The sequence below is a fragment of the Pyrgilauda ruficollis genome, unplaced genomic scaffold, assembly GCF_017590135.1.
Source record: "Pyrgilauda ruficollis isolate IOZ18807 unplaced genomic scaffold, ASM1759013v1 scaffold12, whole genome shotgun sequence".
Classification (NCBI taxonomy): Eukaryota; Metazoa; Chordata; class Aves; order Passeriformes; family Passeridae; genus Pyrgilauda; species Pyrgilauda ruficollis.
This window is the reverse complement of record NW_024510321.1, coordinates 4477604-4499967: the sequence shown is the minus strand read 5'-3', so window position 1 is coordinate 4499967 and position 22364 is coordinate 4477604. Positions and strand designations below refer to the sequence as shown.

The 22364-nt window shown below is 41.0% G+C and overlaps 1 protein-coding gene across 15 annotated transcripts in view; it reads left to right on the top strand.

Annotated features, from left to right (window-relative positions):
- The window catches only part of KMT2C (lysine methyltransferase 2C), a 187442-nt gene that overhangs the window by 49203 nt on the left and 115875 nt on the right, over window positions 1-22364 (top strand). For all 15 annotated transcript variants that reach the window (XM_041486406.1, XM_041486454.1, XM_041486464.1 and 12 more), the window contains 2 exons: window positions 8445-8583; window positions 21318-21524. In XM_041486406.1, the coding sequence (XP_041342340.1) occupies window positions 8445-8583; window positions 21318-21524 (346 nt within the window). The remainder of the gene's footprint in view (window positions 1-8444; window positions 8584-21317; window positions 21525-22364) is intronic.

The following is a 22364-nucleotide window of genomic DNA, read 5'->3' as shown; positions in this document are numbered from 1 at the left end:
CCCATGGTGTTGAGAGGCTTCTGATAATACATAAAAGATCCTGGATGGTTTTGTCAACCAGTAGTTCCTTATCTACATTATTGTTGTTGGTAACATTTTTATCAGACCCAGTGACGTTGCCTGGCCAGATCAATTCTTGTTGGACTTTACATTAACTTCCTAAAGATGGAGCTTCCTCTGACCAGACTCATTTGTCTCTGGAAAAAGCACTGAAGAACCAGAACAAACACTTCTCAGTGGAGGGAAGTTATTAATGCAGAAGTTGCCAGGGAATTTTGGACTAATTCAGAGTCTCATCAACTTTGAAGCAGCCTGAAAAGCACTTTCCTAGAGAAGAAAATTCTGCAATATCCTGCTTATTAAAGGAAGTACAGGCATCCTTTTGCAGTCATATGAACCATACTGAGTAGAGCCTCTCATTGAAGCAAAGCAAAACACACCTGAGAGCAAGTCCTGGTCTGGGTGAATCAATGGCAAAAGCTCTTGACAATGTGTTTTAATACCAAAATCCAGTTTAAAAATCCAGGCAGATATTTTGGCCTCATCCTTACCACCCATTCTCTCTCAAATTAATGAAGGGAAGAATTAGCATCACTGAGGTCTTTCTTGTAGATTAAACTTGGCCGTACAATTTGTGGCAAATAGGTGCTTAGAAATGCACCTAAATATTTTTAAGGCAACTAATATTCTATGTACTCATTAGAAAAGGAGTAATTTCTTCTTTCTTGTGCTGCTGACTCTTACCTGCTCAGCCACTGGAAAAATTAGCAGAACTGAAACATGTTGTTGTAACTATTATAAGCATCTTATTATTTTTGCTTTATATTCTGGTAATTTGTTTGTAATGAGGAAAGCAAACAAAACAGGAGGTTACTTCATATTTGCATTTAAACCATTGTGGGCTTACTCAATAATGCCATTTATCATCATGCACACTTAAAATGGGCCATTTAGAAAAATCTGATTTTTTTACCTTCTGGCTGATATCTCTGTCTCAGGTGTTTTGAAAGCTGGAATCTGTTAATTCCAAATCAGTTTTAACCTCACTGAGTTTTCCATTCTGGAGGTTATTTCTGAAATGCAACTTTTCTGGTTTTGCTTATTTATTCAGTAGTGGTTTTGCAGTTTTGGTATCAAACGAATGCTTTGTTAAACGTAATCCAACAGGTTTTGAAAGTTTCCCAGGACCTAGAATTTTCCACTTCTCCATTACCTTGATGTTTAACTCTGCTGCTGTGTCATTAGTGATGTGATGGAAGATCTGCATGGCCATTACCACTCAAATACATTGAAATAGTTACATGTGCTTTGTGTGCTATATGCTCTTCTCCTCACTGGAAAGAGGGGCTGCTCTGTGTATGTTTTAGTTCATAGAATCACAGAATGGTCTAGATTGGAAGGGACCTCAGAGATCATCTTGTTCCATCTCTTCTGCCATGAGCAGGAACCACTTGCTAATTCTGTAGACTTGTCTTAATTTTTACAGTAATGCTGTGTTGAGGATGACGCTTCAGTTGGGTAAAAGAAATAGAAGGGAAATTCACTGCTGATGAACTAAAATCACACTATAAATCAGACTGGTGTTGGAGTACCACTGACACCTACCCTGGTAGCCCTTTTCTAGGTCAGGTTCAAAGGGGAAGAATGTAGTAGGTAAAATGAACTTATTTAGGATAATAAAAGAGAGGTACCCATTAAATTACTCTTAATTCAGTAGTAGTAAAAGAACACACAGGGCAAAATTACCATCGTGCTTTTATATAAACAAAAATCACTCTCAAATAGCTTTTGCTACCTGAGCAAGTGGTGCTTCAGTTCTTCTGAGAGTTGCAGAAGCTTTCATAAGTTAAAGAGAGAAGGAAATTCTAGGAATTACTGGCAAAGGGATAAGTGGAATGAAGCATCAGCGAGGGATTTTTTTCTCTTTTTACTGTTGCTTTATAAACCCTTGGCATGTTGAATGCCACGTGCAGTTCTGCTTTGCCTTCTCCAAAAGGATGAGCTGTAATTGGGAAAGTACAGGAAAGGCCAACAAGTATGACAAGAAGTAAGTAATAGCTTCTGTATGGGGATCAGTTAAGGTAAAACCTTCAATCTGAAGTGATTTCACTGAGGAGAAATGTAATAGGGTCCAAAAAAGGATGAGTGGTATGGAGAAAATGGATAGGGCACAATGACTCATTTTGTTGTGCAACACAGAAATTAGGGGACATCAGGTGGTGTTCATAGAGTGCAGGGGCAGGTGCATTTGCACTCAGCATCTGCTGCAATTACAGAATTCATTGTTCCTGGATGCTTTGGGCATGAACCACTTGATATTGATTTCAAGAAGACCTAAACAAATTAGTGGAAAAATAATCAGGTGAGTGCTGTTGGATACCACTCCTGGCTTAGGAAGTTCCTCAGTCGTGGAGATTCCATGTTATGGTTATCCATAATATGGTTTCATGTTTTTTGGGAGACTAGAATTACACTTCAAATGGTCCTACATTGAGAATCTTGTTTTTATTTTATAACTAATCCAAAATTTTCATTTATTTTCTGTACTAAATGTATTTTACAGTTAAGAGCAGTTAAGAGCTCATTTGAATGAAAAGTATCAAAGTACACAGTGAAATGTGCAGAACAAGAATAACTAACTGATGGTTTTCTTCTCGTCTCCATCTAGCACCTGTTGCAGTATGTAAATCAGAGAATTATAGAACAGCTTGGATTAGAAAGGACCTTAAAGATCATCCAGTTCCAGCCCCCCTGCCATGGACAGGGACCTGTAGACCACATTTCTCAATGCCCCATCCAACCTGGCCTTTGAGCACTTCCAGGGATGGGGCATTCACGGCTTCTCTGGGCAGCCTGTGCCAAAGTCTCACCACCTTCACAAGAAGAATTATTTTCTAATAGTAACCTAAAACTACCCTCTTTTAGATTATTGTAAAAGAGTTCTGCACCTAAGAGATCTGTGCATGTGATTTCCTCAGCCACTGGCAGGAGAAGTGATGTTGCTATCACATTATGTCCAGAGCAGTAACAGAATTATGAACTCTGAGTAGTGGACACTTGTTTTGTTCCTAAACTGGGACAGTGAGTGAAACTTGCTAATTATAGTACTGGGCAGTGTCATGGTTTATCCCAGCTGTCTGCTGAGTACCACACAGGTGCCTCCTCAGCCCCTGCCCCATGGGGAGAGGAAGGAGAACTGGATCAAGGTAAAAACCCAGGGTTGAGATTGGAGCAGTGGTGAGCCCCTGGTACAGGTTCCCCAGAGAAGCTGTGGCTGCCCCATCCCCCTAAGTGTTCAAGGATGGGTTGGATGGGGCTCTGAGCAACCTGGTCTAGTGTCCCTGCCCATGGCAGGAGGTTGGAATTGGATGATCTTTAAGGTCCCTTTCAAGTCAAACCATTCTGTGATCTACTGGGTGTAATGTTCCATGGTGTGGAGTATCCCTCTGGCCAGCTGGGGTCAGCTGTCCTGGCCATGCCCTCCCCTGGGTTATTTTTGCACCTCTTTGCTGGCAGAGCATGGGAAACTGAAGAGTCCTTGCTTTAGAGTAAACATTGTTTAGCAACAACTAAAACCTCAGTGTGTTACCAAAATTAAATCTCATCCTAAATCCGAAACTCAGCGCCATACCCGATACTAAAAAGAAAATTGATTATGCTGGCCAAGCCCAGGACAGGTAGGCATTTTAAATTCGTAGTTTGCATTCCCTTGTTAAGGTTTCTTTTCATATTGTTGCTACACTGACCTGGTTTTTATCTGTCAAAACTCCTGGAGCATTTTGGTGTGTTTGTAGATCTGCAGACCCCGTGGGGCTGTGTAAAGCACCTGGTCCCGTTGGCTGTTTCCTGACACAGCACTACCCCTTTACCTTGTGCAAAAATAGCTGTGGCTGCCTTCAAAACCTCGTTACTCCCTCTCTCAGAACATCTTGGTAGGCAACAGTTGAGACCCCTGGGATGTCCCGACTGTGTTTGGTGATCTTGGTATTTTCCAGCCTGCAATACTTGGTGTTCTTAGTGAAAGTTTTGGAAGCTCATGACATGTGCTTCATTGTCTGCCTGATCAGTAGGTCTGACAGTAAAGTAGTTAAATAGTCAACCTGCTGCACCTAAATATTAATTTAGTAGTAGAATATTAATTTAATGTTTATGACAGCTCTTTGGGTTTTGTTTGGTGGGGTTTTTTTTTAAGTGTCACTTCATAATGAGTATTATGGTATTTTAAAGATATTTTTTCTGGTAGAACTCTCACGGTATTTTTAGGTTTTGACTTGACAGGTAGTTTCTGAGTATGTAGAAGAAAGCCTTTTTGATATGCTGATGTCTGTCCTTTGCCTGATTGCCACAGCAGAGCCCACACATACATCTCCTTATTTTGCTTTATGTTTACCCAGGTAACTTGTAGAATGGGGCCTTATGAAAACAGAAAGGGATTGTTTGTAACAAAATAATGTTTTAGATCTTAAGTTGATGTTGCTTCATCACATCCCCAAAGAAAGCTGTGGTGGTGTAATAAAATCCCAGCCATCCCCAGCTTCCTGCTTTCCACAAGCCCTGCCACAGGGGGGTTTACACAAACCAGGGCTTCCCTCCTGAGCCTGCAGGTCCCATGTGTGTCTCACATGGGGAGAGGTTTCCAAGGGCTCTGAAGATAGAGCAGGAAAACAGGAAATTATCAACACAATTATTGCTCAGAATGTTGTAAATCTCTACATAAGATGTGTAAATAAGGAGACCAGCTCCTAGAAAGCTGGTTAGGAAGGTGGGTAGTCAATCAGCTCAGGGTGCTGTGTGCTGTTTGTTATTTTGTTTGATTGTTCTCTGCATTCTGCTCTATAAAGGGGAATAAAAATAACAAGAAGTCTTTGAACCTCTGTGTTTTTCTCCTTCTTGAAAAAACCCAAATTAAAACCTGAATAGTGTAAAAGCTAAGGATTGTATTTTCACCACTGTATACGTATTACTGAAGCTAATGTGAAGGAAGTGTTAATTAAAAGAGAAATTTAATACACATGTTATAAATCTTACCAGTCCCAGTGACTTCCCTGCATATCTGTCCCCTGTCAGTGGTAGGCAATTTGATTTTTTTCCTTTGTATTTCATGTCTCCATCCTTGGAGATGCTCAAAAACCATTTGGGCAGCTGGCTCTGGTGGCCCTGCTTGAGCAGGGGTTTGGACAAGGTGGGTCTGGGCTGCCTTCCTGCCTCTACCAGATGTCATTCTGTGAGTTACTTAAGTTGGATAGAATGTGGAAGTCTCAAGCCTTTTGGTGGCCCATATGGACAGGAACTTTAGTCCTTGTACTTCTGGGGGTTTTCTTTTAATAAGAAAAGTAAGCTTTTCTGTCCTCAGCAGCCAGGTGAGAAAGAACTCTGGATGTAATTGTATTTAAGTAATAAAAAACAAAATTGTATTTAAGTAATAAAAAAAAAATTAAGTGCAGCGTTTCCTAATATTTTCCTAAAGTTTTAGAAAAGGATAATGACATTAAAAATAACCTAGGGACACTGGAGAATTGTACAGCTAGGTTTTTTAAATCTCAGTCTCCCCACTAACTCACTATACGTAGGCAAGACCTTCATTGTGCCAGAAACGATCATGAAAAGAGGATGCAAAATAAAGCATTACGTATGAATCTGCAAATGAGCTTCCCATTTATTAATCATCCATGGATCCTTCATTCCCAGTAGCTTCAAAGTAGAATGTCATAACCAAATCTGATGATGTTCATTAAACATTATGTGCCAGGTGCTTCCAAGAACATCTCTGAGGTGTATCTGAGATGTCCCCTCACCAGGCCAGTGCTGGGATCCATCTTCTAAGAATTTGACCCATAAAATGCAGTGCTCCTGTTCTTCCTATATCTTCTTCAGGAAAACTTTCACAAAGTTTTTTCAGAAGTAACACACAAATTTTCCTTACTGTTTAGTGAGCACCATGTTTTCAGTCTTCCAACGGCATATTGAGGCACAGTTTGCTTTATTGCAGAGACAGCAACTGAGATGTTGTTTGTCTCGTTTAGTATAATTTGGGTCCCTCCTTCTCTGGAGAAGCAAACAGCAGGGGAAATGCACCATAAGGATGTAAACTCATATAGTTGTCATGTGTAGTGAAACAATCTGTGTCTTCTCACACAGCCCAGAGTTCCTGGGAGTGACTGAGAGCGCCCCTGAACTTCTCCTTCCCGGTGTGCTGGCTGCCCAGTCATGGTAATGAGCTGAAAGCTGGCACAGAGTAAATGGCTTTTTTCCGTTACTTGATTGAAAGTTTCAGCAGGCACACAATCAAGCCAGAGTTCCTTTTGCATAGTTTAACTAGGTTAAAGAAAGTGGCCAGGATGGATCAGAGCAGGGCCAGGGTTTCCGGTGGTCTTCCTGGAGCACTTCAGGCGTGGCTGTCCTGGGCTGTGCTGTGGGTTTTGTTCTGAGTGCTTTGGCATCTGCCTGTCTTCTAGGTGTTTATGTTTTGCTCTCTTCATTGAGGTTGCATTTAGAAATTTGGGGGTTGCTGGCACAAAATTGTCCTTTAGATCCAACATTCTTGGAAACGCACCGCGGACCGTTGTGAATGGCTCCGCTGGACACTGCCTGCTTTGGGAATCTTCATCCAGGAAACATCCAGGGATGTTTGTTCAGATGTGCCAGAAACTGAGGGTGTGGGGTTTGGCTTTATTTTGTTTTGTTTTCCGTACTGAGACATTTACTATTACAAGGGATGCATTCCCAAGGGGATATTTGTTTAGTGTCAAATCATGATCCAGCATGTTTATTCAGAATAAGTTGATGAAAGGGGTTTAACACAAGCCATTGGGATTTTGGACAGATAGTAACGTTTGGATATTTCAGGTGTCCAAAAACCATTTCAGATGTATGTTACTGAGTTGTTTAACTGAAGTAGGAGATACAGTTTCAATTTATACCAGCTCAGATAAATACTTGGAACACTCAGTCATAACCAGGATTTTTTTTTTTCTTAATGTTGTGTTTCTCATCACTATGGTTTGAGGTGTTCACTGAGGGTTTTAAATGTTGTACATTGTCTTCCTAAATGAGTTCACTTTAGGTTAAATAAAAATCTTATTTCAAATCTCTGTTCATGAAACAGGACAGATTTCCCATTTTCCATGTGCTGTAGCAGGCATATGATTTCAGTATTTCAGACCAAGCTGCACAGTTTTACGTTCTGAGAATTTTCCTCTCTTTTCTTGGTTTTATTTATAAGATTAAAGCTTGTAGCAGGTTTTTATGCGTGCCCACCCATGTGGCAGATTCTTCTACCCTTTCATTTCTCCACTTGTCATTTATCCTTTGCAATATTTAATTATATTTTGACATGTATGTTAATTTTTAAAAAAATGTGAATGCATCTTCTGCTGAATTTTTCTAAATAATCTGCTGCTTTACTCTAACTGGACTACTTTGCAAGAGCTGTTTGTACTGGCCTCTGAGCTCAGACCCATGTTCACTGGGAATTTTGAAGGGGACCAAAATGGCACTGCTGTGAGACAGATCTAGAAGCCATGGACGCAGGCAGGATGAGGCACATGTATCTTAAGCTGGAAATGTCAAAGCACATCTGTCAGAGTCTTGTGATTTTTATGTTGCTTAGGTTTCAAATCAAAGTACAGAGGAGTGCAGAAACACCAAATTCTCTTGCTGTACAGCCTTGAACCTTGTTCTGTGCATTCTGGTGCACTTGGAGCAGCGCTTTGCCATGTCCTTCTGTCCTCACTCGAAGCAAAGGGGGAAGTGATTGGGAAGAGGGTTTAAAGTTGCACAGACAGTGGCATGTTTCATATTTCAGACTAAAACCATACTTTGTAGTCAAATCTAGCATTGTCAGCTATAGATAAATATATTTTTCTGACTAACAACTAAGGTAATGTAAAAGTATGCTAAAAAATTGGTTATGTTCCTTCAGTTCAGAATGAAGTTTAAGCTGGCATGAACCACATCCTTCATTCCTTCACCTCCTCAACCCTGTGCCAGCATAGTTAGTGTAACCAGGAATGAATTTGCAGGGAATTGAACGAAGTTAAAGGTAATAGGGGAGGAAAAAGGGTTTAATATACCCCAGAGTAGCGTGCTCACTGTGAGGTTTGTTCAGGGCTGACACAGCAGGTACGTGAGAGATGTGGGGAGAATGGAAATGGCTCCAGCCTTGTATGAAGTTTGTCACTGAACAGTTTTCCCCTCATCCCATTCCTCATTGCATTGAACAGCTTTAATTCACAGTGGTACTTTGTGTTATGGAAATAATGTAAGCATCCAGTTTCATGTTTTAGCTAGATTTGGTAATTTTCTATTCAAATTTTGTTGTGTGGCAGAAGATACTTACATAGGTTAACCTGTCTGTAAATAAAGTGGATGCTTTCTGCGCAAAGGAAAGCTTCCACATGCAGCTAAAATATTAAATATTTTCCTTTTTGTATTTTTTTACCCAGAAGTCAAAGAGCAGTCTGCAGAAGAGGATGCCCAGACAGAAGTGGAGAGCACCAAGCAGCTAACACCAGTCCTTCAGCACTCCGTGTCCGAGGAGTCCGCGAGCTCCACCGCCTCCGTGGGTGTGGAAGCCAAAACCAGGTGAGTGAGAGAGCAAGAGGAGGTGGCTGCTGAGTCAGGGGCAGGGCTGGGGCTGGGACTCTGGGGTGCAGAGTGCTCGGGGCACAGGGCTGGGACTTGCTGTCGCTGCTTTGAAGTTTGGGGCTGGTGCCTTAATTGGCATAAGGAGGGAGATCAAGGTGAGGAGCGTGTTCCGTGGGTGCTGTCCTCACAGTGCTCTGGGAAAGCCTTGAGTTACAGCTTATTAGCTGGGTAAATGAAAGGAGGCATAAGTGATAGGAGATAAAATGTGATTACTGAAGCTTTCCTGCTGTGTAGGAAATGGTGTATTAGCAAATTTATATAAAGTTATTTTTTGATGTTGCAGCTTGTATGAGTGTATTTTCAGGAACAAAGTTAACCAAATGTCTTGCCATATCTACTGTGTTCTTCCTTGTTTTGGAATTTATAACAGAGAAAATAACGTTTGTATTTTTTAAACTTTTTATTAATACAAATTAGCCTAAAAGCAGTGAAAGTATTAATTATGTTACATGAGGGAAACCGGAGCACACTCTCTGTGATCACTGTTGAAATGGTGTCACACAATTACCAGAGCTTCTCTGGTAAGAGCTTCTAACCCAGTTGCAGGTCTCTCCTGCTGCAGAAGGTGCTGTTACCAGCTACCAGACAGTTACAGGTGTAATTATATTTTGACAGACTTGGAGAGAACTGTCGTCATCATTTCTCTTCCTCTTAATCCAACACAGAACATATTTTCCATGCACAAAAAAATTACTTAATCTACTTGATAAGTATATAATTTTTATGTTTTACATGCTCACAAACCTCTTAGATTCCAAGAGTTACTTTCCTTCTTACAGAAAATTCAGTTAAATAGTTATTGTGCATATACCTGAGTGAAATACGTAAAAATGTCTGTTCTTGATGGAATTTTCCAAGGATGAGATTAAATTGCACTAAATACTTAGGGCAACTTGAACTGAGCAGCTGTTTTGCTTCATTATTTGACCCTGTTTTGGATAATTTGCAAAAATTTTAGTGCTGTTTCATCCACCCTCTGTTCTTCTCAAGGTTACTTTTTTTGCTGTTATCATGAATATTTGATTACACCACTTTCCATAGCCACAGACTTGTTTCTTAAAAGCTGGACAACAGTCTCCTGAAAAAGCTTTGGCCTGATTCTGAGCCAACCCTTATTTGCCCTCAACTTATTCTTCCTTCCAACTGAAAGTGTTGACTTTGATCAGTCAGGATGGAATGGCTATTATGTGCTCATTGCTTTGGCTGATCAAAGTATTAAAAGGCTGAGTACTATTAACTTTTGATTAAAATAATAGTGATCAGACTCTGACATTTTGGAAAGAAATGTATTGAGGAGATCTGAAACTGTTAATTGGGAATCAGGGTTTCTCTGACCCCAGGTAATTTTGATTTCAAACTTAGATGCAGAATGGGGGTTAGTTGCATAAGTCATTGGTGTCTTCATAACAGTGGAAAAACTCCAGATGTCAGGGTTTCTGTGGAAGTGATTCTTGAAAAAAGCCTCTTCTGATCTGTGATGTTTGATCAGTCATTTGTGTCATGGTCTGTGTAGTGCTGCCACTGACATTGTGTCGTGCAGGGGCTGGAGGACTGAATTCTGGGTGCTCGACTCTGTTTTCTTTGGAGAAAATCCAGTGTGTGAAATAACAGACTGCTAATGCTTTTGTAATGACTGGAGGAAATGTATCAAGATTTAGGATGAAGTGTGGCTCCACAGTGCCTTTAAACTGTTACTTGGGGAAGTAGTTTTAAAAGTGATTTCCAAATAATTCATACTCATCAGCTTCATCTCTTTCTTGGTAAGCTTTTCTGTTTTATAACATAAGTAACTTCCACTTTCTAATAAAATGGAAGAGTTGGTATATTTAAAAATAGCTTTAGGCATGTGAGACATAGGAGCATTATGAGAGTATATCATAACAGACAGAACAGAAATTGCCTAGAAGACAGAGAAAAATCTAAGCCTCCATGAAAAGTAGATACAGGTGTAGGTGGAGCTACTTTTGCATTGCTTTTTCAGAGTTGAGTTTAAGAAAATTCTGTGTTTCTGTCTTTGGTAGTGAAGATGAAGAAATTAGAGAAGCACAGGACACAGGGCATAAAATAAAGTCTTTTCCATAAAAAAATTAAATAATTTACTACTGAAAAACAGTGATTTTAACATAGTAGGACATGTCAAAACTAGGATGGGGATTTCAGTAGCTGAGAGATGAGCCCGAACTTGGCTTGTGTGGTATTTCTCTCTGGATCCTTCCTGAGACTGCAGCTAAATAAAAACATTCAAGAGCAAGGCGAGAGAGCTGGTAAATTTTGGAACCTTCCTGAGGTGGGATATGGGAAACCAAGAGAGCTACTGACAGCAGGTGGGATTGGGGCAGGGAATTAAATAACAGATTCAGGATTAGTGCTCAGAAAGCAATGTGTTAAAACCCCATTAAAATAAAGAGAGTCTGAGCCATACTGGCGTAGGGAGGCTGAAAGGGCTGAGGCGTGTGCTTGAAAGGAGTGAGTGAATTATTGACCACATGTGGGGAGGGGCAATAACATCAAGCAGAGATAAACTCCCAAGCCTGGCAGTGGCAGGAGTAACACTGCCAGCTCCTATATATCACGAGCGTCATGGGTTTTGGAGCCTTTTCCTTTGGTTGTTCCCTTTTTTCTTTTTATAAGCCTTGTGAGAAGCTTCTGTCAGGCCAGGACTTCTGGCTGAGTGGAATCCAGCTTCTTCGAAAGGAATCTGCTGCCTTGGTTTGTGCTGCCTGCAGAGAGCAGGGGAAGTGCAGCCCTTGGGGAAGGCAGGGAGCCAGGAGCCGGCTGCGACTCAGAGCAGAGCCCACTTCCACCTTCCTCCTCTGCTTCCCACATTGGCAACCCGGGCATTAAAAGCTAATGAGAATGGCCTAGAAACACAATTTCATAGAAGAACAAAACACCTTTTGATTCATTTTACTTTCTGTCTGCTCTTGGAGACTGTGAATCGCATTAATTGCATGTTTTTGGTCCTTTTGCCATAATCATGAAGACAGAACATTCTTAAAAAGTAGAAGCTGAGGTTTTCACACAGCTCTTTTTGATTTTGGTGCTTTGGCTTGCTTAAATATCTGCTCTTGTGAGATTGTTGCTAAAACTACAAAAAAAAACCCCAAAGAACTGGCAAAACACCTTCCTGCTTTCTTGCTTCACTTGTAATTGGACAAAGGACGTAATTTTCATTCCAGACCAATTGCGCCATTCCCTGTTATTTTGTTGCTGCTGAGATGAAATCTGGAGTGTGGAGATGGAGGGCTTGGGTGCTTTATTCCATCAAAAAGAAGCAGTTGGTGAACATCTGTAGATTGTGTGAACAAAGAAAATAGTGAAAAAGTAGCAGTGAACTTCTTTATCTTTGTTCCCTTTTTTTTTAATAATCTTAAAGCACATTACAAAATTTGTAACAGAGCAACACTCAGTGGAAAAAGAAATTGTGAAGTGGCAGAGTAGACAGTCTGGATAGAATAATACTGCAGTGATGGAAGGAAAAGCTAGATCTCTAGGCAGGAGGAAATTAGATAAAATATTTAGTATTAAAATATGTTTAAAAATTGGTTGAAGTTGTAAAGTCAAGCACATATTTTGAGGAGATACCAGTATTAAGATTAATTTTTAAACTGATTATTTCTTTTTATGAACATGTACTGTGATACAGTTTGTAGTTCTATGAGAATGTTTTTCTCCAAGGATAGTTTCTGCAGAGAATGGACCTTATGCATGACACAGGGCATTTGAAGCCATTGCAGAGTTTTGCCTTTACATTTTCAACTCTAGATCCATATAAGTATTTATGGGATCTTCCTCTGAAGCCAGTGATTTACATCTGGAAAGAAGGCATAGTATTCCTTTGTCTTCCAAACTGAAGTACTGTTATGTTAATGACCAGTCTAACCCAGAGGGAAATTACTGATTTGGCTAGCAGGGCACAACTAGAGACTAAGACCACACACTGAAAAACGAGAAGAAAAGTTAAATATTTACTGATTTTCCATCCTGTTTGTTCATGCATTATTATGGAGATGGTCTCAAGAAGAATTCTGTGACGAATCATTGTTAAAGCAGCTTTTCCTTGGATTTATAGGGCAGGAAGGGACCTTTGGAACTCATCTAGTTCACCTCTTTTTCCAAGGCAGTTATCTACAGCTGTCATTCCTGACAAAAGCTTACGTAAACTGCTCTTAAATCTTCCAGTAATAAAAGCTCCATATCTGCCCTAAACAGTCCCTTCCAGTCTCCTTTGTTTTTACTGTTGGAACCACTTTGCTCACATCTAACACACATTCTCCTCATCCTGGGTTTATTCCATTGCTACTCGTACCATCTGCCAAGGATAATGGAGGACAGCTTTGTGCAAAAGTCTCTCATTTATTTCCCCAGCATGCTTTACCTCGTAACAGAAATCCCAAATTTGTTCCTACTTTCTTTGTAGATGATGTTTTCTTGAGCTCAGATCCTCCTTGCTGGTTTGAGTTTTCTCCAGATGGTCTGTGTCTTTCTCAGAGCACAGAAGGCGTGTCACACAAATGGGGCCAAAGAAGGGTTTCACAGGCAGCCAAAATCCTGCCTTTTGCTTAGGCTGAACAATTGCCATTGTGGCCATAATGTGTTTAATGCTCTCATGTAGAACTTGTGCCTTGTGGGATTTGACACCATAATCAATGACATTCATGGCTGGGCCTTTAAGTTGCACAGATCTTTGCTCCATGATTTAACCTGTTCTGTGGGAAGGTCCAACCACAGAAACCATGAAATGTCTCCTGCCCAGCATGGGCAGGTGCTCCAGGTTTCTTGGATCCCACTCTCAGCCTCTCAGATGTTCTTAGGCAGTTTTTCTGTCTCATCCCCATCCTAAGGCTGCATGTCTCCACCTGGGTCTGTCTGCCCTGCTGCTTACAATTCCTGCACTGGTAAGCAGCAAGCTGAGCACTGGCAGGTCAGGTCTGGTGCCTGGACACATTTTCTGTCCTCTGGGAGATGACAGACAGACAGACAGACAGAAGCAGCCCGTGGCTGGCAGTCTGTCAGGCCTTTCTGCAGGGCTGAGGGCAGTACTCACTGCAGCATGGGATGCCTGCTTTGCCAGGGATTGCACAGATACAGGATATTCTCAGACAGTGGTGATAGTCTGGGATCTTCTGTTCAATGTTGAGTGAATACAGTATTTTCTCTCATTTCTTCTAAATATCACCCTTCCATTTTTTTTTTTTTTTTTTTGTTTTTTTTTGCCTCAGTGAGGAGAGAATCTTTGTGCTCGTAACTTCAATGTGCTGAAGCCCTTCTGAAGCCCATGGGCTCTGCTTGGTGAGGATAGAAGCATTTAGAGAAACAAGTTTGGACTAAGTTTCATAGGGTTACAGAAAGTCTGTCTGTAACTTTAGAAATTAATGTAGTGAAACTCTTAAACATTTCACAGAGCAGAAGGGTTGATCGAAGATCTGAAGTAAATTGCAGTTAATTCAGGACCCTTCAGTCTCTGAAAGGTGTTGGAGAAGGAAGATAAACTTCAGAATCGCAGGTGGAGTGGGGAAGATGGCTGTATCCTGACTGTTTAGTTTCTTTTAATGCAAGAAGCTGAGTGATGCAAGTGAAACTTTTAAGGGTTAGATGCAGAATAAAAGGAGGTGGTTCTCTGTACAGTGGAGAGTTGTCTAGGGTGATATCCTTGCCAAAGGATGTGGTTCGCTGAAACTTTAGGTGTGGTCAAGAGCAGACTGGGCAAGTTCATGAAAGGGAAACTGAGAATGAGTGTAGAGGAGTCACAGTTGACACAGGGAGGCCCTGAACTCAGTGTACTGGGGGCATGGATAGTACCATGTCATCCTCCTCTTTAATATCCCCGTGCCTCTGCTTATCCTGCTTAGATGAAGCTTTCTTGAATAACTGCTGTTTAAAGCCAACTTACTAAATGGTAAATCTCAGTAATTTTCAGATAGTAAGACCCTACTTAGTATTTGTATGAAGCTCCCTCCAAGAGAGGCTGGCACCTCTGTGAGTTGGGTGTGACTGTGGCTGCCCCAGCCCTGGAAGTATTCAAGGCCAGCCTGGATGGGACTTGGAGCAGCCTGTTGTCGTGGAAGGTGTCCCTACCCTGGCAGGGTTGGAGCTGGATGATATTTAAGGTCCCTCCAACCCAAATCATTCTGTGTATCATGTTTTAATTACCAAGGGAGAGAATTTGGTTTACACAGACAATACTTTCTGGGCACAGATGCATACTGGAGGTTGAAGCTACAGGACTTCTTATTCTTTGACTTTTATCCTTCAGAGGTGAAGATAACTCACAGAATTGCATGAATTGCTACTTTTCATGTACAATTAATTGCATTCTATAGGGGATTGTTATTTAAGTGTACAAGTCAGTTCACATGGACCTTAAGGAGTTATCTAGAGGGCCTTGGATTAGACCTCTAAATTAACTTTTTTCAGCATTGGCATTTTGGTAACTCCTTTTGCATCTAGGCTGTGTTAAACCCTAACTGAGCTTTAAATACTTGTTTAAATTAAAGCTGACACAATTAATGGTGAATAAGAACATATTTTCTACATTTCAGAATGTCAGTAAGATGTTGTTGTTTTGGTTGTGTTTGGAGGGGAATGTTTTCTTTCTTTCAAATGAGAAGAGTATCATTAAGTTGATTATATGGCTGTAGAACTCCAACTGTGCTGGTTTGAATAAATTGGAAAGCAGTTATTGTCTAATGCAGTTTAATTGCTTTGTATAAACTTTTAAAATTCTTCACCTGAAGTTCGTATGAACTGTCCCGCCTTATTTTTTCAAAAATAATTATGCTACATAAGTGAAATACTTCAACCCTAGATCTCTATAATAGTATAATAGTGTCAAGCCACTTTACAATTTCAAGTTGTTCTGTGATTCACGTACCTATTGGAAGGAGATTGTGCATCAAATGCTTAAATACAGCTTTTAGCAGAGATTTTTTCTTCTTTCTCGTTCTGGTATCTCCATTTGCCTTTTCCATCGTTGTCTGTCCTTAGCATCTTCATTCAGAAGGGTGATTTATTGGGTTGTTAGTCCTGTATCAATGTGAAACTGTTATGTCTCACCTAATGAGGTTTTTTTGGCAGTTTCCTTTCAAGCTTCATTATTATCGAGGTCCAGATACTTACAGAATATTTAGATGATGCTGAAAAGCTTCATCTGAATCTGAGTTTTAGATAAACTTCACCTCTGTAGTATCTCACATATATTTGAACTCACACTGATGGAGATCCCCGGTGTTGTTTCAAGTCAGAAATGTTTTGGTTTTTTTCTTCAGTTAAAATGCAGCTTGCAGGTATTGATATGAATTTACATAAATGATACAATGGTGGATCTTCACTAAGGAGAAGAATACTCTTTAAATAACACAGCATAAAATGAGAGCAAAGGTATTTCATGCATTGGCACAACTTGGTGGGGCTAAATAAATAGTAGGTCCCCTGTAGCATTTCATTTAGCCTTCTAGCATATGTTAAAACTACTAACAGTGTTAGGAGGAAGAAGAATTCTCAAGGCCAGTTCTTATCAGTCTGCTACGGTAATTAGCACAAATGATGCTCTGAAGTTCTGTTTTGCTCCCAAGTACTCCATTTCACTGTGATGAGCTTAATTTTAATTGTGAAAAATAGATGTTAAAAACACTGTAAATTTCTGTAACAGGTAGTGTGTTAAAAAGACATCCTGAAGGCATTTCCAGGCCTTTAAAAACAAATTCATAGCAGAAGCCACATGATAACCCTCTTCACTTTCTTTTTCAACCCAAACCATGAATGAAAGAAATCTTTATGCTTTCCAAGTTGGGTTTCTTTTTAACTTTATTGCAATAATTATCATAGTAAATGGCAGTAGTGGTCATCTACAACTTAGTGTTTGATGTTGAGGCAATGGCTATAGCTAGTGGATCTTACTGGATTTGCCATGCCTTGCATTTTCTCACATGTAATACATTGTTTTTTCCTTTTTAAACCTGGTTTTAGCGTGATTAATTGGAAAAGGTGAATGCATAGCAAAACTCCTTTGGTAATACCAGTCCCACAGTAGGCTGGGAGAGATTTCAGAAAAGTTACAAGGTGAGCATCCCTTGAGCTGAATGCAAGAGTTAGAATTTCTCCTGCTGTTGGCAACCTGCCCTTTATCTCTGTGTAATGTTTGGATTCCCCTGTGCAGGCTCTCCTGAAAGAGGGGCACCTTTAACACCTCTCTGCAGAGCTGGCAGCTGCAGGATTTCCTTCAGCCTGCCACCCTCTGCATGAGTACTGAAAGGGTTGGATAACTTCAGGCATCTCACTGGCAGACGTGCTCAGCATAGGCCACTCGCTGTCTTGCTCGGAAGGAAGTTGTTCCTGTGAGAATGAGGAAGGAGGATTTATTCCCCCAGCTGTATACGTGGGGGTGTGGGGGCATGGCAGTGCCCCTTATCACTGCAGCTTGTGGTGCATTCTACCCATGTATGAAAAACAGGCAGGAGAGTGAGATACTGTTGAGGGTCACACAACCTCCCCTGGACACATCTGGAGATTTCCAGAAGCTGCACGGTGCTCACGTGGGCACAAGTGCACATCTGTGAGATAGGAGCCACAGCATAAACAAAACATGTTTGCATGAGCCAGTCTGCACATCTGCTTGTTATCAAGGAGCCTTGGCTGACACAGGATTACCCAGTGCCATTTCCCAGCTCAGAAGGATCCAGGAGGGGCCTCTGCTTACTCCTGGAAGTACAACTACAGGTGTTGGTAGTCCTAATGCTAAGGCTTAATTCTGTTAAAAAATAGTTTTGGGGGACTCTCAGTTTTACCTTAATTCTCTGACTGAATATTTGCAAGCAAACCAGATGTTTCTCCTCCTCTGGTTGTGATTTAATATTGTGCAATTAGTTGCCCAATATTGCATGTGTTGAAGTTGTTTCAATGGGAAAGTCTGTGTTTTAGGATGAGTCCTGATGACTGTCATCAATCAAGTAGAGGAAATAGTGACTGCTCTCCCTTCCTTCGGGATTAAGTGGCTGCAGGGCATTTTGTTATCCTTTGTCAGGATGTGGATAGGGGAGGATTGTAGCACTTCAGATTGTCAGAGGGTTGAGTAAATTCTGTGTAGGGAAGAGACACTGATGCGATGAAATAAGGACCTGTAGAAGAGAGTGGCTGTGAAAGAGTGATGGGATCATCATGTTTCTTGTTAGAAAGGGCATCCTTCAAATCCAAGGATCCAAGTCTGGATCTCCTCTCATGGCTCAGTGGGAACAGACATTACCTTCAGACATTACTAGCTTTTCTGCCTCTTACTGCATCCCCAAAACTCAGCGTGTCTGGTTCTCTCTGAACATGGTTTTTCCTCAGTGTTATGTATTAAAATTTCTGTGCATTCAAATCTACAAAATCCTCTGGGATGAGGTGAGGGATAGGAGCATCTCCTGGTAATAAAACACTTCTGGATCTTTAAACCCTTATAAGAAAGTAGCATTTGTCATGGGAAAATATGTCATTTAAGTTGAAATTACAGATAACGATGAACTTATATTTTGAGTTGGAGCACCTAAGATATATCTTAAATTGAGTACTCTTGAGCTGCTTTTTTTTTTTTTTTTAGTAGCTTATAAAAAGATTTGTGACACATTGTCTCTTGCTTTTTATCCCATTTTGAATTATCCTGTTCTTAAAATATGTTAATCATGATAACAGATCTAGGGTTTGATCTTAAGATTTGCCAGTATCTCTATTTCGTTATCTTCAATATGAGAGCTCTTCTTGCATCACAGATTTAGATCCTTTAATTGCATATTGACATATGGAAAGTAGATTTGTAAGTACTTTCTGCAGTCTTCAGATGATAAGAAAAAAATCTCCACCTTCTGCCCATACAGACATAACTTAAAATATTTACTGAGCGCTTAAAGCTAAAAGGCTAACGTGATGGAACTGGCCACTTCGTGTGGCATGACAAGCCAGCAGCTGTGGCATGTCAGGGGGCACAGGAGCGTGGCTTTCCTGCAGAGGGTCTCTCCAGCATCCCAGCAGAGGCAGGGAGTTCACTGCCACTGAGTGTTTGTGGCTATCTGGCTGTGGGTGCAGTAAACCCCCTCTGCTAACCCCCCCGGAAAGTGTGAAACCTTTTATTCCGCCTTTGTATATATAATCTCTCCCCTCTATCTCAGCCCCACTGTGTCCTGGCAGTGCTCTGGGCACGTTCTGCTGCTCCTGTCTTTAATTTCTGCACCCACGTGCTCTCAGCCTTCAGTGAAGGCTCCCCCAGCCCCCTCCCCGTGGCGAGCACTCGGTTCAGCTGCGTTCCCAGCTCTGCTGGAGCAGGAGCAGTAGCACAAACCATATGATTCTTGACAGCTTCACAGCTGTCCACAGCACGCTGCAGAGTAGCTGTGAAACTCCCTGCTCCTGTTGTTTCACTCCACCCTGCCTGCAGAATGCTGCTGCTGGAAGTTGTGATGCTGGAGCTGCCTTACAGGCTCCAGAAATACCAGCTTTACTCCTGAATGCCTTTTCAAATATTACCACTTGAAAAGTTAGTTTATTTTTTTTTCTTAATTACTGTTTCGTATTTCTCTTTTATAGATCTTAACATTATTGCATATTTGCGATGACTCCACTTTAAAGGGCTTTGTTTATTTGTTTGTAATTATTCTCAGGTCTTTTAATGAGCACTGATAGTCTGTCCTAACAGGATGTATGAATAATTATTTATTCCACTGTGGATAATCTTGTGTTTGTAACTAGTGTAATTTATATACCATGGTGTTGTTGCCTGTTTAAATCTCATAAGTCTCCTCACAAGTCTCTCTAGTCCCAACCAGCATAAATAGCTTTCCTTTCCCTGCTTAGGAACTCTGCTTGTGAGGCCATATCAGGTTTCACTGGCAGTCCAGTGGTTACAGTCACTGACAGACAAATAATAGTGTATTTATTGCTCTATCACACTGAAAGTTAGCTATGAAATAGACATATGTACTGTTCAGTGTAACTTTTCACTTTTCACTGCTCTCACACTACCTTTATCCATATTTTCTTTGAATTTTTTTGTCTTCAGATGTCTTTTTCTAAAGATTTCTGGAACGTGTCAGACATTTGCCGTCAGCTCCGGGGGTTGTGCTGGCTCATGCTGGTTGTGTGTTGAGGCAGATCAGTGAGGGATGTGCAGCCAAGGCCACGAGATGAGGACAAATGTTTCTTAACAGTACCATAGGAAGGTGTAATTTCAGTACTGTGAATGGGACTTACTTTATCTGCCCACCAACCTGCATGTTCCCAGTGGTTCATCTGCCTTAATGAAAGTGCAGTCCTACCTGTCAACCATAAATTAAGGCATTTGACTTCATTCTGGGCTTCATTTTGGGCTCATGAAATGCTTCTCCCTTCCTTAGCATCTGACTGACTGGTATTACCAGTAGTAGTAGACCAGTTCAGTTTTCTTTCTTCTTTTTCTTTATTCCTATTTTTGCTCTATGGCGAGAGCAAAAGGAGCCATCCCAGAGTATGATAACCCAAATATCAGAGGCTTTGCTGGATTCTTGGGGTTTTCTGTTCTGATTTGGAACTTTCCTTTTCCACTTCCACTTTTTTTCTGTTGCTGTTCTTGTCTCTCCAGGCTGAAAAGCAGAGGAGACTTTCTTTTCCCCCCCAGAATTTAGTAAATATTTTACAGCAGTTTAGCCTTAAGGTTCTCTCTTCCTCCCACTTCGCTTCCCTCCTCTCACTCACACAGCACAGACTGTCCCAAATCCAAATGTGCCACCTTGGAGATGCACTGAAATCTATTTAAATGGAATCCAGGCATAACCAAGCCTCTATCCAAGTGCCTGATTCCCTGAGGCATCTTTTTGGGGTCTTTGGGGCACAAATACGAAGAAAACAGAATTGCTCATTTAAGCATTAAAAAAAAAGTGTTAAATGGCCTTCCTTTAATGCAAACTGCATTAGTTGCAGAAGTTCACATTTTAAGTTTGTGGGTATGTTTATTATAGAAATATTTTTCAGTAGCTTCCATATGATGTGACACAAGGAGTGCTGTCAGAGCTGTCATTTCAATCCTGTCGCTGTGTTGTGCATGTTAAAACATAATTGCAAATGGTACAGGGTATTGCAGCGGTCACGGTTCTGTAAATATAAAATTCCTCCAGTAAAACTTTTAGACATAATTTTGTTTTTAAATATTGAAGTAAATGAGGATGGTTGCATTTGTGCATGTGGTGTGCTCTGGCATGTGTGACTGTAGCCATTGCTGTAGTTTTCTCATACTCCATTTTTCTCCATGTTAGTAAACCTTTTTGTTTATAGTATTTATACATTGTGTTACACATAAGCTGTATGTGCTTCCAGAAAGGTGTGTGTGTTGTAATTTTCTGTGTGTTCTGTAACATTTTGTTGCCTTTTAGCAAGTATGTGTCTAGACACACAGAATTTTGGAAATTCTAATCATTTGAATATAACATAGACATTTTTTTTGTTTGCTTCCTTAATCAGTTTTGTGAACAGAAAAAAAGTTCTTTTAAGGTAACTGTTAATTAGCTGGAAATAGTGTTTCTGAATGCTGAATTCTGATACCTGACAGCACATGGGAGCTTTTATTGTCTTGTTATAAAGGGTTAAATTAGCATGAAATTTGCTCTTTGATGAGGTATCCTCTGCTGGTTTTCCCCCCAATAAAGAAGTAATGATCTTCCCTTTTACAGCGAGCAACTCTGCGCCTTTTGTTACTGTGGAGAACGGAGCTCATTAGGACAAGGAGATTTAAAACAATTCGGTCCCACTCCTGGGTATGTTATCCCATGGAAAAACCAGCCTTTAAATAAGAGTGAAGCCAGCGACAGCACCGATGGAGCTTGTGAGAGAACTCCAAGGCAAAACTCAGTGCTGCGCAAACAGAGAGGCCAGAAGAAGTAAGTCTGTCCTAAAATAAATATGTAGATTTATTTTATTTTGCATGAAATTCAGGAAGGATCTTTACTGGTTCTGTACTACAATAGGCAACTAACTTGTATTTGTGTAAATGCGGGGTTTTAATATCAAAAAATGTTTGTAAGGAAAATCAACATATACAAAAACCTAACTAAAAATAGAACCCCAGAGCAACCAACACGTGAGCAGCATAGCAGTGCCTGTCTCTTCTGCTTTTTAAAAAAGGGTTTGTTTCTTTCCCAAGTGAGAATCTTTACTCTGAAAGAACACAGATAAGAAACATAGCTACTGTAAAACACAGATCTACTTGTGATGCTGATGTAAAAGTACACACAGAGGGTGGAAGAGGATGGACTTTGGACACTTGATGTGTTGTGTAGCCTGGAATGATGGGCAGCCTCTGCCCATTGTAGCCTCTCCTTTTGCCATCCAGCGCTGGCTCTCGCCCTGGTGCCGGTGCTTTGGAGGGCACACAGCAGTGGTTCCTGCCCTGCAGCAGTGGGGTTTGCTGCCAGCTCTCCCAGACAGGGGGGTTTGGTCATGGTCCCCCAGCCTCCCAGTGACTGTGAGAGATGGCAGGAACATACCTGGGGCTCTGCAGTGGAGGTTGCCCAGTACATGGTGTGTAATCCCTGGTGAGGGCACTGGGATGGGACTGATCAGAGCCACGTCTTTGTGGGCGCGGGGATCCTGTCACCGGGGCCCTGTGTGACTTGGGTTTATTCAGGGTTGATAGGTGAGTGTGGGATCACTCCGTCCTGTCTGTGTGGCAGAGGGGCTGCAGCCCTAGGGAAACATGAAGGGTGGCAGTGGCGATGCAG